This window comes from Crocodylus porosus, unplaced genomic scaffold (assembly GCF_001723895.1).
Source record: "Crocodylus porosus isolate Cpor-Errol unplaced genomic scaffold, CroPor_comp1, whole genome shotgun sequence".
Taxonomy (NCBI): Eukaryota; Metazoa; Chordata; order Crocodylia; family Crocodylidae; genus Crocodylus; species Crocodylus porosus.
In genome coordinates, this window is record NW_017728949.1 from 51,240,673 (window position 1) to 51,257,228 (window position 16,556).

Consider the following 16,556-nt stretch of genomic DNA (forward strand, 5'->3'; position numbering starts at 1 on the left):
TGCCCAGGCTCCTGGCATTAGTGTACAGGCAGGCAAGTGTGCCCTTGGGGGCTCTTGCCTTGCCCACAGATTGTACCAGGGCTGGGGCAGGGGTGGGCTCCCTTAAGTGCCCCTTTAAGTGCCTTGGTCTGTTGGCTTTGCGAGGGCCGTCCAGCGGGCCAGCAGGGGCAGTAGTCCCCCCATCCCCCAGCAGGCTTAGTTTAAAGCCCGGTGGAGCAGGTCAGCCAGCCTGGTCAGCTGGGTTGTGTGTGGGGCTTGGGGCTGCAATGCGTGGCCAACAGGCCGTGGTGGGGAGTGGGATGGGGCTGTGGGTGGGGCTGGCTCCCTGGTGTTGTGAGCATTCTCAGGGGGGTAGGGGAGTATGCCCCAGATCTGTGCGTGGGGCAGAGTGGGCTGTACACTACAGGCTCAGGCTCCCTGCACTGATGCCCTCCCCCAGGGCCTCTACAGCCTAGTGGGTCGGTGCTGCAGGGAACAGCAAGGCCGCATCGGGAAGTTCTGCTGAGAGCTCCATGCTGCCCTGGCAAGATGCTTATAAATTAAATAATTAAATAGTGTTAAAGAACTTGTTTGTAAGAAAGAGGACTGGTGTATGGGAAGATAGGCAGAACAGGTGTAAAATTAAAATTATACAAGTGTAAAATTATATTTTAAAAAAGAAATTAGATATTAGATGGACAAAAAAATGTAGGTGAATTAGATATGTAGGTCCTAATCCTGAAAAGATACCCATGTGTTTAACTTTACACATTATGATCATAGATAGAAGTTAGTATTTCTGTCTGCAGTGTGTGAAGTTAAGTTTGCGTTAAGTCTTTGTGGAACTGAGTCCTCAGTGTCCTGGATATAATTTCAAAGGAAGCTAATTAATTATGTTTCTAAGTTAATGCATGTATTTGTATAATGTAGTACCAATAATAACTGAATGAATAGTATTTACATAGCAAAACCAGGGCTATCTATAACTTTTACAGTGGTATATAGTTTAAATATTTAAATGTTCTGTGGAATATATTCAAAATGCTAAAATGAGGAAAATCACTTTCCTTTTGCAGATATCAGAACTGCTGGTACAGTAGGTCATTCAGTATTAACTATTCAATACTAACTATTCAGTGTCCAAAGAATAAATATTTCTGTGCCAATATTTCTTTTTTTCCCCTGTGCTGTCTCTCTGATCCTTTGAACTTCTCAGGAATGGGGAGTTTCTTCTAATATCATCCATATATGACTAGCAGCAACTATAGATGTTTCTTAATACATATAAGCTCCTGAGTATTTTTCTCATCTTTTTTAATTAATCTGTAACTTAGATATGGATTAGGATATCTTACTATAACAAGATTTTTATCCTGATCATTTTTAAAGGTTTGAACAAGCTTTTATCAACAGTATAATCTATGGAATGGTGAAAACTGAGGAAACTTATTTTTGGATAGGACTACAAGACCTTAACAATACTGGAGAATACTCTTGGCTAATGACAGATGGAAAGTATCAGCCTGTGAGCTATACAAACTGGAACAAGTATCAGCCACGTGAGTAATTTGTTATAATAATAAATGTAACTTTTGGATCAAAGTCTAAAGTTTACCATTAATCCCACTACCCTTCCTGAATTGCCAACATCATTTTTCCTTGTTTATCCTCTCCGTCCAAGAGGCCTACCTGGTTATGTTCATTTCAGACTGGAGTAACTTTACAGACTGCTTAGAGACTGTATAAGTGCAACTCTGCAGGGGCAGCACAGAGAATGAACTGAGAATTCCTCCTGTTCTCCACTCTTGTCCAGGATCGGGAAAGTGAGTTAGTACACTCTTTTCTACAGGACAACTTACTCTACAACATGTACCCAGCCAGGAAACCTTACCCTCTGGGAAGGCTCGGGGATGCACCCAGGGCCTCTTACATACCTTATTCCTCTCTGCCCTCTCCCTGTCCATTTGTTCTATGTGGGAATACCAGACAAGTAGCTGCTGTTTCCCTCTCCTGTGTGGCAGGGTAAAGATGTGGCAACCTATCCTTTTATTACCATTGGCAGCTAATCTGTGAAATGTCAAGAGTAATTGCACAATAGTTTCAAACCTAGATTCCATTTCCAGCTCTGTTTTCTCATTTATCCTCAGTTTGGGAGGTCTGGAAGTACTGTGAATCAGTGGTGCTCAACTTTTTCACTGGCAGGAGAGATGGCCAGTGCTCAGTCAGCCTTCTAGCCAGATCCAGTCGGTGGTCCCTGTCCAGTGCCCAGGACAGTTGTAGCAGGGTCCTATTCAGCTGTGTGGAGGGCAGGGGTACAGCCCAGCCCTGCAGGGGAGAGCAGTGTGGCCCAGCCCCAATCCAACCACAGGGGAAAGGGGGTATAGCCCAGCGCCAGTCCAGCTATGTGGAGAAGGGGGCTTGGCTTGGCCCCAATCCACCTGTGGCAGGATAGGGGGCATGGCCCAGCCTGGATCTGGCTGGTGGGGGAGGGGTTGTGGCTCAGCCCCAACCTTCTGCTTGGGGCTTGGGGTTTGAGGTTTGGGAATTTGGCGGGGTTGAAGGGGTAGCAGTGCCACTACTCCCCTGCAGTCAAATTTCGCAGCCTGTGGAGAACCCCACAGACTGGATACAATGGTCACAGAGACTGTATTTGTCCTGCGGGCTGGAGGTTGAGCACCCATGCTGTGAATGAAAAATAGCTAGTTTACAGAGAGGATCCTAATGTCTTCCACCAGTAAGCCCTGGAGATAGTGCCAGGGATCTGAGCATTCTCCCTACCCCTATTAATAATTAATTTAGGTCATTAATATTCATAGTTCATAAATTTATACATTTTAAACACTGATCAAGAAGGACAAGGTAGTTGGGATATATTTGTGGACCCGACAACAAAACTGTAACCAAGTGGCAGTATTTTTATTTCCTATCCCTGAGTAATTATTGTGTTCTTCTGTTCAATTTAGGTCTGATAGTAATTGATACAAAAGCAGGGTTTCTTTCAATAAGATAGAAATGTAAACTTTTTTAAAGGCAATAGTAGATCTTCAGATTTGAGTGTCACATGTTTTAGATACCCACCCTGAGATGCCTCAGAGGAGCTTGATGTTTAGAACAGGCTGAAACTGGGGCCTCTTCAAAGTACACACCCAAAAACTGAGGCACTCGGGATCATTAGCAGGGATCCTGGTTTTCCCTGATAAAAGATCACAAATTCTGTGATAAAACCCTCCAAATCCATTCTTAAAATGAAAAATGTATATACATATATATGTATCAGTTGAACACAATGTTTTCTTGATATATTTACAATTTTAAACCAGTTTGGAAGCCTACCGGTGTCTAAATCACCATAATAAAATAAATTCTAAATACCTATACATTTTGTTATTTGATTTTGGGATTTTTATTGAAAAATCAGAGCTCCCCATCCCCTTAGCTCACCAGGATTCATGTCCAGCCCCTTACTACCAAGCCACAGCTCTGCCATGCCCCACTCCCCACATAGTTCCCCCTGGCCTGCTGGTGCCCCTTACTTCTCCCCACAATCCCCCCAGCCCTACTGATGCCCCTTATTCCCATGCCCCCCCAGCCCTGCTAAAGAGGCCCCCCAGCTGCCAAGTCTACGGGGCCACGGACCCAAGGCCACAGCCCCCTGCCCCACGCAAGAGGCAGCAGCTGCTGCAGTGAAGCAGAGCATGGAGCCCAGCTTCCCCCACCTCCCGCCCATGTGCCTGCTGCCTGTCTGCTGTGGACTCAGATGGGGTGGGGCAGGCTGCCCGCTGTGGGCTCAGGCTCCCCACAGTGCTGCCCTTCCCTGGGGCCTCTGCAGCTCAATGGGTGTGAGCCAGTGCTGCGGGGAACAGCGGGGCTGCACTGGGATGTTTGTTGTTTTTGCAAGCTCCGCACTGCCCTGGCGAGGCATCCTCTGCTCACACAGTTGCAGCAGGGGCAGCAGCACAAGATTGTGCCCCTCACTGCTGCCAGGCGGGCAGGGAGCATCTTGCCAGGGCAGCATGGAGCTCTCAGCAGAACTTCCCGATGCGGCCTTGCTGTTCCCTGCAGCACCGACCCACTAGGCTGTAGAGGCCCTGGGGGAGGGCATCAGTGCAGGGAGCCTGAGCCTGTAGTGTACAGCCCGCTCCGCCCCACGCACAGATCTGGGGCATACTCCCCTACCCCGCTGAGAATGCTCACAGCACCAGGGAGCCAGCCCCACCCACAGCTCCATCCCACTCCCCACCACGGCCTGTTGGCCACGCATTGCAGCCCCAAGCCCCACACACAACCCAGCTGACCAGCAGCCTCAGACAGCCCTGCCCAACTCCCTTCTTCCCTATGGAGGCCTCAGTGATGCCCCCCACACTTACAGGCACATGGTGCCCCCTGCCTGACCACCTTCCTCCTGCTCTCCCCCAGCCCCTTACTGGCTGGGACTCTGCCAGCCTGCAGAGAGCTCTTTGTAAAACAGCAAAATCTATGGGTTTCTCTGTTAAAATTAGAAATCTGTATTTTCCTCAGGTAAAGGGGGAAATCTGCATTTTTTTTCAATTTTCCCGTGGGAAATGGAAAACCTGGATCCCTGATCATTAGTCACTTCTGAATATCTCGGACCCTTTAGACCGCAGCTTGCAAAAATACTACTACATTTTCTTTCCCACCTTTCCTAACAGGATTCTTTGTTATGGCCTCTTGTTTTACAAGCTGAATTAGCCAGAACAGGCTAATAAATTGATTAGTGGAACAGGAAATTCACTACTTAATACTCTCCATGCCTTTGCCCGGGAGCAATAAATTAATAAATTAATCATTTTAGACTGAGTTCACAATTTTATCATAATGTTGATCAGTGAGTAAAAGCATACTGTATATGACCACTTAACTAACACAAAACCATATTAGAAAAAAGATGTAAATCTATTTCAGTGAATCTGACAGGCTTGTAAAAAATGTCCAGTCTTAATTGATGGAGCTGCAAGATATTTTATTCTGATATTAAGTGCCCTTCTTCTGTTTTAGGTCATTCTGGACAGTGTGTTGTTATTCGAGGAGGGCAGTCTCTTGGATTTTGGGATGTGAAAAGTTGCAAAAGCTTCAAAGCTATGGCATTGTGTAAGCAGAAAATCAAATCATATGAAGAAACTGAGCCTAAGTATGGAAGGCCTGTCACTTCTTGTTACTTTGGATGGGAATCAAATTCTAATCTGCTCAACTGCTACAAGGTATAAAACAACAAAAAAGGCTTACCTAAATCTCTTGATTTGTGTATTTTTATCTACTGTTCTTAATATTACTATTTGAATGAAAAAGTCTTTATTTCACTTGATCTTTTCCCTCTTGAAATGGACTGGATTGAAAAGTCATTGGCCCCATTTATAATGTGTTTCCAAATAAGCTATTGCCTAAATAATTATACTGCCAGGAATACATACCTAGCAAAGTGTATATTTTTATTGCAAAGGCAAACAGCACTGCCTAAACTTTTTTTCATCTCCAGAGATTTCTGAATCACTAGTAAAAAAAAAAAATGATTGTTTTTAAAAAATGTATTTTACTATGCAGATATTTCACAGTGAAAAAGTCCTGAAGAAAAGAACATGGGGTGAAGCAGAAGCATTATGCCAAGATTTTGGAGCACACCTTGCCAGCTTTACCCATATCTACGAAGAGGAATTTTTGAATAATTTTTTAAGCATGATATTTGATCGGTAAATATGTATATAATTTAGCATTAACAAAGCCTTTTTAATTTTAGTAAATGAAAGAAAAGAGTGCTATTCATGCCCCTTTGATCTCACCGATGATGGCCAATAGCTGACATTAATTTCCCTCATTGACTGATGAACTTGAGATAAATATATTAGTCCAGAAGCAACACAACAGTGAATTCTAATACAATTCCTTTGAAAGATAGAATCATAAGTTAAGAATGGATTTCAAGGGTTATCTGCTCCAACTTCCTACACAAATAATGGGTCTGCTATTTCTTCATCTCCAATGAAGGAGATTCTGCAAGTTCCTAAATGTACTCGTCTCATAGTAAGTCTTACAGGACACTGATCTACTTTGCTGTCATCTAAACTCACTGCTTTATGTCCTGCTTCTGTGACAAGGGAGAACATTATTTTTTCTATCTTCCTTCGGCACTCCTCCAAATATTTGAAAACTGACACCTTGTTTGCCCTTCCCACCACCTTACTTTCCATAGATATATTGATTGTAAGGGGCTGGAAGGGACCTTGCAAGATCATCAGGTCCAGCCCCCCTGCACTAGGAAGGAAAGATAACTGGGTTCAGGTTACTCCAGCAAGGTGGCTGTCCAGTTTCCCCTTGAAGATTTCCAGGGTAGGTGATTGCACCACCTCTGGAGGGAGTTTATTCCACAATCTGGACACCCTAACTGTGAAGAAGTTTTTTCTACTGTTAAGCCTGATACAGTCTTCCAGGAGTTTGTTGCCATTATTCCTGGTTTTCTCCAAGGTTGTCCTGGTGAACAGTTGTTTGCCAAACCCTTAATATATTCCCCGATACAGTGGTAAGCTGCTACCAAGTCCCCTCTCAGCCTTCTCTTTTTTAGGCTGAAGAGGCCCAAGTCCCTCAGCCTTTCCTCATATGGCTTGCCTTGCAAGTCTGTGATCATATGGGTGACTCTTCTCTAGACTCCCTCACTTTTCCACATGCTTGTTGAAGTACAGTGTCCAGAACTGGATGCAGTACTCCAGCTGCAGTCTTACCAATGCTGAGTAAAGCAGAAGAATCACTTCCTTGGTTTTGCTTGAGATGCATTGGTTGATGCTTGCCAAAGTATTGTTTGCCCTCCTGGCTACAGAATTGCAATGACGGCTCACGTTCATACTATGGTCTGTTATTACCCCTAGGTCCCTTTCAGTCATGGTGCCAGGCAGTATGGCACCACCGAGCCTATAAGTATGTTGGGGATTGTTTGTCCCCAGATGGAGCACTTTACACTTCTCTGTGTTGAACTTCATCTGGTTCTGATCTGCCCAACTTGCCAGCCTGTTGAGGTTCGCCTGCCTCTGCAGCCTATTTTCAAGTTTGACCATGCTCCCCCATAACTTGGTGTTGTCTGCGAACTTAGCCAGTGAACTCTTCACTCCCACATCCAAATCATTGATAAAGATGTTGAAAAGCACTGGACCAAGCATGGACCCCTGAGGGATACCACTAGCCACTTCTCGCCAGGATGACACAGATCCGTTCTTTAGAATTCTCTGGGTCCAACCCCACAGCCAGTTTCCTACCCACCTAACTGTCAAACAGTTAAGTCCACAATCTTCCAATTTTCCCATGAGAACATCATGGGATACCAGATCAAAGGCCTTTTAGAAGTCTAGGTATACAGTGTCAACCTCCTCTCTCTCATTCAGGTGGCAAACTACCTGGTCGTAAAAGGAGATGAGATTGGTAAGACAAGACCTACCTGCAATGAAGTGATGCTGGCTGTCATTCAGAATCCTACCTTCTGCAGGCATATCATACATAGACTCCTTGCTGAATTTTTTCCAGGATTTTCCCTGGGATAGAAGTTAAGCTAATTGGCCTACAGTTGCCCAGGTCCTCTCTCCTCCCCTTCTTGAAGATGGGCACATTGGCCCTCTTCCAGTCTTCAGGGACCTCCCCCAAGCGCCACAAGTTTTGGAAGAGTTTCACCAGAGGTTCTGCAATGACTTCGACCAGCTCCTTCAGCACTCTCAGATTAAGTTCATCCGGCCCTGCTGAGTTATAAATGTCTAACTTTTCTAACTGATCATGCACCAGCTCAATGTCAACAGTAGGAAGGCAGTCATTCCCACCATGCCCATTCTGAACCTTATCTAATATGATTTTCCTCTTAGTCTGGTGACATACCGAATTAAAGTTGTAATTCAGGAGTTCAGTTTTCTCCTTAGTGTTGGTAACCAGCTGTCATGAGTTGTTAAGCAATGGCCTCACGCTTCCATTTGTTTTTCTCCTGTTCCCTATACACCTAAAGAAGGACTTCTTATTGCCCTTGATTTCTGTCGCTAGTTTAAATTCAGTCTCCACCTTAGTCTTTCTAATCTGTTCCCTACAAGTGGGGGCCGTTGTTGTATAGTCCTCCCTGGGGACTGTCCCAAGCTTCCATTGTTTGCATGCCTTTTTCTTCTTTCTCAAGAGGACCATGATATCCCTATTAAACCAAGAGGGCTTACCAGCCCTTCTGCTACCTTTCCTCCGTATGGAAAAGGACTTCTTTTGTGCTTTGAGGATCATGTCCTTGAAGAATGACCACTCTTCATACACTCCTTCACCTTCAGTCCCTGATCCCGCATTGCTTCCTCTACTATTACCCTGACCCTATTGAAATTCACCTTTTTGAAGTCCAGAACTTCAACCCTGCTAGCTGATTTGCTTGCCTTGTGATGGACAGTGAACATGATGGTTTCATGATTGCTGTTGCCCAGGCTACCCTCTGTATTCAAGTCGCTCACCAGATCATCTCCTTTGGCCAAGACCAAGTCTAGGAGACCTCTGGTTGGCCCATGCACTTCTTGAGTCAGGCAGAGCTCTTCAGTACAGGTCAGGAAGCAACGCAACTGATTCAACTTAGCCGAGTGTTCCTCCCAAGAGATGTCTGGGTAATTGAAGTCACCCATGATGACCATGTCTTGTGCACACGTGACCTCTGCCAGTTCTCAAGAGAACTCCAGATCGAGCTCCACCCCCTGGTTTGATTGTCTGTAGTATACACCCACAGTTAGGTCTCTCTCACCACGGTCCCCCTGTAGTTTGACCCAGAGGGTTTCAAGCTGCTCTTCTTTGGAATTGATGTCAACCTCCAAGGAGGTGTACTGCTCACTCACATAGAGAGCTACATCTCCACCTTTCTTTCCTACTCTATCTCTTCTGTGCAGGGTATAGCCCTCTATGATTACATTCCAGTCATGTGAGGAGTCCCACCAGGTCTCCGTAATCCCTACTAAATTGTAATGCCCGGTGAAGAGTAGGAGGGCTAGCTCCTCTTGCTTGTTCCCTGTCCTCCTGGCATTAGAGTACAGGCACCTGGGTCTTCCAGTTGTGAACCTCAACTTCCTGTGATGTTGAGGGAGAACCATTCCCTCAAGTCTTGCAAGAGTGGCTCTCCTAGAGTCCCCAACTTCAGAGCATTCTAGTCTCCGGTCATGCTCCAGTCAGTGTTTCCCCATCCCCCGGTGATCTTAGTTTAAAGCCCTATCTAGAAGATCGGCCATCCTGGCCAAGAACAGGGAATTACCCCTCGGCATGTGGTGGATGCCGTCCCTTCCCAGGAGTTGTCTCTCCCTGAAGTGTACACTGTGGTCTGTTCTGTTCCTGCCCCCATTGAAATTGATGGGAGTTTGGCCATTGGATTTGAGGGGAACAAGAACATTGAAATCATTCAATAATAAAACAAATCAGAAAAAAAGTGTAAAAGATCAAGACAGCATCTTATTGAACATTGAAAGCCCAGAGCATATTTTTCTTAGAGAGTATTTTTAACCATCTTCATTCATATGATCATTTTTCAGTAGTTCTCAGCTAGTACAGCAGTGTGTTACTTAAAATAAATCATTTATTTTTCTGTCTTAAGTGGTAAGGGCCTGAACATTTTGTATAGGAAAGATCCTGACTTCAGTCTTGCAGTTTGCAGCTAAACTTACTTATATTTTTTTCAGCCTGCTATAGTGGGCCAGATCCTGATATCCCTTACATTGAATAATAATTCATTAAGGTCAGTGTAAACCTTCATTTGAGCAAACGCTAGCCAGTAGGAGTAAAGGCTTCGCAATCCTACCCAATACTTAAAACATTACCATCTTGAAATTGGTGATTTGTTCATTTTTATCAGAAAAAAACAGTATTTGTTTCGCGGAACTTAGTATCACTGCAGGGTGTTGCTAAAAGCTCTAATAAGTTTATTACAGTTTGACCTAATTACATTACCAGACTTGGCTATTAGTATGCATAATATTTTAAAAAGAAGGCTTTAAATATCAGTGTTTTATTTGGATTTTTTTCCCATCATAGGGCTGAAGAAAGACAGTTCTGGATTGGATTTAATAAAAGAAATCCGATGTCTGGAGGATCATGGCAGTGGTCTGATGGAACTCCTGTAAATATTCAGGCTATATACTATAAGAACCTATCAAGTTATAGCTGAGCATAAAAACACAAAAACTTTACAAATGACCAACAAATTTGGCCACACATTATGCTGATAGTAATCTGTTTAATCAGATTTAATATGTATTTTGTGCTACCTCTTAATAATTGACAAGTTCAGACTTTGTTCTGTGTACAGGTAAATGTATGATATTTTAAATAATGACATTCCAAAGAACTGCAAAATGTTGAGTTCGTGAAGAGACTCCGAGTAAAAAGTTTAATCATTACAGTTGAATCCAAGAAGTGGAAACTACAAGATAAAACTTAATGATTTAAAAAAAAATTTTTTAAAGCAGAGCTAAGTTAGTTTGTTTTACCTCGTGTTCTTCCAGAATGTTAAGTCGAATGTGTTAATCATGTAGGTTGTAACATGCCACACATTCAAGCAATTCTAGGGTTACCACACGTCTGGGTTTTCCTGGACACGTCCTCTTTTTTGGTCCTTGTGTCCCGGCAAGTTTTTAAAATGCAAGCAAGTGTCTGGGTTTTTGCTTTCCCTGTGCTTTCCTGGGCACTAGCAGCTTGTCTGCTTGGGGCTGGGACTAGCGGGCAAGGTGATTCGCTGTTGGAGGGGTCACATGCTCTTAACATGGGCCCTGGCAAGCTGCTCCCAGGTAAGAGACACAGAGTGCGTGTGTGCAAGCAGGAACTGCGTGGGCAACAGGGCTGGAGGGGTAGGGTGCTGTGGGTCAGGAGTATGGGGCACTGGCAGGGCTGGGGGTGGAGCTTAGGAGTGAGGGGCAGAGGCAGGTCACAGGCATATCACTGTCCCCCACCACAGTCATATATCCCTCCCCCCTCTCCTCCCCACCCTGCTCCCCCTTTCCCCCCCACAGATGTCCTCTTTTTTGATACTGGACATATGGTAACCCTAATTATCTTTCACACAATAAAAATGACAAACCAGCCTTAAAGTTGTTTCTCCTTAAATGCAAAGCATCTTTGTGGCTGGTTTGTATCTTGCTTTAATTTTTGCTGCATGTTACACATTGAGTGATAGGACTTGACTAGATCTCCAGCATCCCAGGATGCACTACACTCTGCGGGCAGCCCCAGGTGCTGTACAGGGCCTCTGACCAGTCCCAGAACAGCAACAGGGCTGTAAAACACAGTCCGTAACCAGAGGCATGGGCAATGGGGTCTGCCCTCTCATCCCTGTGGGGAACCATGTCTATACTCATAGTCCCAGCTGCTGCACTGGGTCCATGACTGATCCCTCACCCTAGTTTTGTGTAAGAGGAATGCTTCCTGTCCTTTGCACAGAACCAAGGTGACACCTATGCAAGGAGTGGGGGAAAGCTGTTCAAGCTCTCCTTGGGGTGCTAGGGATGGTTAGAGCTGTGTGGGGAATGTCCCCTGCCCTGAGTTAGTCCTTTATAAAGGGTGAGGGGCATTCCCCCATGGTTCAAGAAATTCCCAGCATTCCTGGGATTGCCTGCATGGTGGAGTCTGCTCTTTCACAGAACTGGGGTGACTTGGTTCTATGCAAGGGGTGGCAAACAGATGGACCTGGGAACTATCCTGGGATGAATCAAGGCAAGAGGGAATGTCCCCTCTAGCCAGTCAGGTGAACAGGTGGCATTCAAAACAACAGAAGGAGGCTGGAGGTGGCCTGGTAGCACCTCTCCAACTCTCCTAGCTAGTGAGGACTGGCAGGGCTAGCTCCTGTACTGATTTTATCACCTTCAGACAGCCACTTGAATGTCAAGCCATGCACATTTTCATTGTGCAACAAAACTCCTCAGTACCTGTAGTATAACAAAAATCATGTCTGCCAGGGCCTAAGGAGTACTGAGTAGGGCCTTAGGAGAGGGTACTCATGGGCCTTATTTTAAGTTTTTACCATATTTTGAGTACCTGTGCTTTTCCTACTCTGTAAATTATTTATAATGGACTAATGATGATACATGCATATGTACGTTTCAAAATCCCTTCTATTAATGTTGTATTAAACCATCCCATCTGCAAATCTCAAAGAGGGTTAATGAAAGCATTATTTACTTGCAGGTTGTATCTGCATTTTTGGAGAACAAATATTTTGAGGATGATTCAAGAAATTGTGCTGCATACAAAGCAAATAAAACAGTTTTGCCAATAAATTGCAATGAACAGCGTGAATGGATATGCAAAATACCAAAAGGTAAAAGAGTTAATAAGCTAAAATTTAATTCATATACTGTAACTATAATTATGATAATCATTTTATAATGGGAGAGAAGCAAGGAAGATGTTCAGAGGCTATAATTGGCTTTTATTCCAGGCCAGGACTCCTCCTCGTTGTTGATGGGAATTCCACTGTATTGAATAAGGCAGCACTGAATGATTCCCTTAGGGTTTGGTGGTCATTTAGCAAATGTAGCAACAATACCAATGTGCTCAATAGTTTAGAATGGCCTAAATCAGGGCTGTCCATCTGGCGGCCCACAGGTTGCAGGCAGCCCATGAGGGGTTAACAGGCAGCCTGCAGGTTCCTGCCCAGCTATCAGCTCCCCCAGCAATCCTGCTACTGGTACAGTTATCAGGGTCTCTGGGCTTCTCCTAGCTCCCTTGGTTTTTGCTTCCTCTCTCTGGGGCAAAGGGCACATGAGACCCCAAGGAGTAGGACCGGGCTGCCTACACTACACGTGACAGCAGCGTGATGAAGGGCAAATTGCCTGCTGTGACTGCACAATACATGCAGTGGGAGGAACCAGGCTGCACGTGCAGTTGCAGGATGGGAAGCTGGGAAAGGACAGGCTGTTTGCCTGTCTTGCTCCAGTGAAGGAAGCCAAGCTACATGTGCTATATGTAGCAGGGGACTGGGTTGCCTGTGAACTCGGGGAGAGATGGGGCTTGCATGTGTCCCACATGGTGTGTAGCCCCTCACCACTCAGCAGTTGGGCAGCCTTGGTCTAGACTAATGAATGTTCTAAAAGTCTAGAACCAAGTGCCTTTTTGGTTGCTAAAAAAATGTTCAGTTTGTTGAAAAGCTGTCATCACTGTTTTATTCCATCTTTAATTTTTCACCTGACCAGTGAAAGGAGTAGAATAAATTGCAGTTATTAAATTCTACAATACAGTTGGGGGCATTTTGCATGAAATATCGCTTCTTAAATTTTCAATTGAAATACCTCTTTTAATTTGAAATACCTTTTTTACAGGCATTAAACCAAAGAGTCCAGAGTGGTACATACATGGTATGTATGTTCTTTCATATCTTGAGTAAAAGTAATTATTAAAAGATTTTAAGTTAAATCTACCACTAAATAATTTTTTAGGAACTGCTTAACTCCCTGTGGGCTTCTATGAGCATATCCAGATGAGCATGGTCGTGCGGTATGCGGCACTGCAAACTCGTAGGAAACAGTGCCACATACCGCTCGTTCCGGTGTTCTCCACACTGCAGAGGTGCACTGCCTGAGCATGTGCTGCCACTGCTGTTTGTCCCCAGAGAACCAAACATCATGTTCATCTGGATGTGCCCTTTGAGGCCCAAACCTGGTGCTCTTAGTCAGGAAGTAGAGGTATCAAGATATACCTTCAGTAAAGGTATCAGAATTTGACCACTAATATATTTCACAGGAATTTGCTATCCTCTCAAGTGCATTAGAATTAGTGTGTCAGATTCCTTAGTGTCTTTGTCACATGGTATAATTCCAGGTAAGAGAGAATTCAGTCCCTGAATGGGTTTGTCTCATATTTGAGACTAAAGATAATTAGTGTTTTACTATGGAATCTTGGTCCTGTGAAACATTTTTTTAATCACAAAGAATTTCTCACAAAAGAATCTAGATGCTGTCTTCTGTCTTCCATGACAGCTGTGAATCCTTTGCTTAATTTCTAGAACCATCATGGTTTTATTATCAAGGAGCAGAATACCTTTTTCACGAAAGTCCCTCAGAATGGGCCACTTTTCAGTTCGTCTGTGGGTGGCTTCGTAGTGGAATAGTGTCAATACATTCCTCTGAAGAACAAGATTTTATTCATCAGAAAATTAAAAAGGTAAGAAAACAAGCCTTTTTGTAAGATTATATTTTCACACAATAATTAGTTAATATCTGTTGTGTCTTGGAATCTCTGGTTTTCTGTTGACTTACCTAAAATTCAAAAATAAAAAATAAAAAAGGACTTGGAATCATAGAAAATCATAGACTTCCTCCCTTCAGGCAAGAACTGTTCCTTCTTTCATAGAGTCATAGAAAATTAGGGTTGGAAGGAACCTCAAGAGATCATCTAGTCCAAGCCCTGCTCAAAGCAGGACCATTCCAACCAGAGCTTTATTGAGCCAGGCCTTAAAAACCTCCAAGGATGGGGATTCCACCACCTGTCTAGGTAACCTGTTCCACTGCTTCACCTTATTAGTGCAAACTTACTAGTGAGAAATTTTTTTTTCCTAATATCTAACCTAAACTTCCCTTGCTGCAACTTGAGACCATTGTTCCTTGTTCTGTCATCTGCTACCTAGGAGCAGTTTAGCTTTTCCTCTTTGGAACTGCCCTGCTGTCTTCTCTTCTGCAAACTAAATAAGCCCAGTTCCCTCAGCCTCTCCTCATAAGTCATGTGCCCCTATTTTCATGACCCTTTTCCTGTTTGTTCTATGCATTCAGCTGTGTCCATACAAGCCACGTGGGCTTCTATGGAGTGTAGCTTGTATCATGATGGCTGATCTTCTCACAGAAGGACTCAGAATTCATAAATGGTGCTCCAGATTCTGAAATGATCAGCTGCATAAGGCCAAATTTAATGTTACAGTTTTACAAGTACATTTTCCCTTTCCATACTGTAAATTATACCTGGCTTTGGGTAATAAGCTTGAAAACATACTGGGCACACCTACATATGCAGTTGTTACTGACAGTTGTAACCATCAGTACTGTGCAGTCCTGGTGCAGCATGGGTTTTTTCCGATCCTACTGTGCTGTAGCAATGAGGTACTGTGCAGTAGCATCATGGTTCCTGCCTGCTGATGCTATGTTGCTGTAGCAACAAGCTATGTCACCATAGCTCATCACTGTGGCAACATAGCAGCTCATGTAGATGCACCCACTGTGTGTATCATCCTTATGTGCATTCATGTGGAGTGATCTAATCTTTCTTGAACATATGAAGTCCTCTTCTGAAACATATCACTGAAATGATAACAGGAGGTGTGTGTAAGTTGACTTGAAATAAGGCAACTTAACTAAGTCACCTTAAGTCAATTTAGTTAAGTTAAGCCATGTCAGAGCATACACACATACAGCTCCTTAACATGATGACAGCCATCTTGGGAGCCTTCCCCAGCAGTAGCCCCTGGCCACCAGCTTAGAAGCACCTTAATACAACTCAAAATAATACACCTTGGAGATGTATTACCTGGCACTGCGTTTAAGCTCCGCATACCTCTGTATGGTCTGACAGTTAAGTCATCTTATAAAAGTTAAGTTAGTTTAACTATCAGAAAGTTGGTATGTGTGTACACACCCTGAAGGGCTTAGTTACTCTTCAGCAGAGCTGACCAAGAATCAGACATCCAGAGCTCCTAGTCACCAAGCTATATGCTTCTGATTCTGTGCAGCGTGTCAACTTTTCCTTTGCACAGGCCAACCCAGGACATCGCTCCCAGCTTCCACACTCACATATGATTTCTTCCAAATTAGAGCATGTTAACAGGGTCACACCCCAGGGGCAGCTGTGATGCCCCCTGGTGGCCATACGATTCCTGCCCCACTCAGTTCTAAGGCAGTGTTTTCTAGGCCTGTGCGAATAGGGAAGTATTTAATTTGGATTTGGAAGACAGTGATTCAATTCAGAGATTTAGATCACTGTCCTGAACTGATTCGGCTGAATCAGCTTCGGAAGATTCAGTGCTGATTTGGACAGATTCAGTGATTCAAATTCGCCGGGGAGAAGCAGGCACAGCTGGGCAGCTCCTCTGGCTGTGCCTGCCTCTCCCCAGGTCGGGAGAGCCGTGGGACTATTTGATGTCCTCGTGGTTATGTGGCGTGGGCCGCTAGTCTCTGTGGGCTGCCTGCGGATGGCGGCTGGTGGTAAACGTGGACCCCACACCCCAGTGGGGTGCGGGGAGGGATCTGATGGTTAAAATACCCCCAAACGGGTGGGTCCCGCTGGTCGCTGTCATCGTCATTGCATTCGCTGTTGAGGCAAGGGACGACCAGCACCAGAAGACATCAATTAAAACAGTTCGGATCGGGTAACTCATTGGCGTCTGGCGGTTGATGGTGTTGGTGGTTGTCTAAAAGGCTAAAAGCGTAAAAAACTAAAAGCTTAAAACTGCCATGGGGCCGCCACTGGGTAGGGTGACCAGCACCTTGGGAGAAGCCCCCATGACTACCCTGCCTGACCCCATCCCCAACCCGGCCCCAGCCTAGTCCCAGCACTTTAAAAAAAAAAAAAAAGCGCTGTATTCACTGTTTGCAGGAGCAGTGATTGAGTTC

At 44.5% G+C, this 16,556-nt stretch overlaps 1 protein-coding gene across 3 annotated transcripts in view; it reads left to right on the forward strand.

Annotated features, from left to right (window-relative positions):
• Positions 1-16,556, forward strand: part of PLA2R1 (phospholipase A2 receptor 1) — an 82,074-nt gene that overhangs the window by 38,077 nt on the left and 27,441 nt on the right. For all 3 annotated transcript variants that reach the window (XM_019554038.1, XM_019554037.1, XM_019554039.1), the window contains 7 exons: positions 1,369-1,538; positions 4,996-5,198; positions 5,539-5,684; positions 10,003-10,087; positions 12,148-12,280; positions 13,281-13,316; positions 13,964-14,121. In XM_019554038.1, coding sequence (XP_019409583.1) covers positions 1,369-1,538; positions 4,996-5,198; positions 5,539-5,684; positions 10,003-10,087; positions 12,148-12,280; positions 13,281-13,316; positions 13,964-14,121 — 931 coding nt within the window. The remainder of the gene's footprint in view (positions 1-1,368; positions 1,539-4,995; positions 5,199-5,538; positions 5,685-10,002; positions 10,088-12,147; positions 12,281-13,280; positions 13,317-13,963; positions 14,122-16,556) is intronic.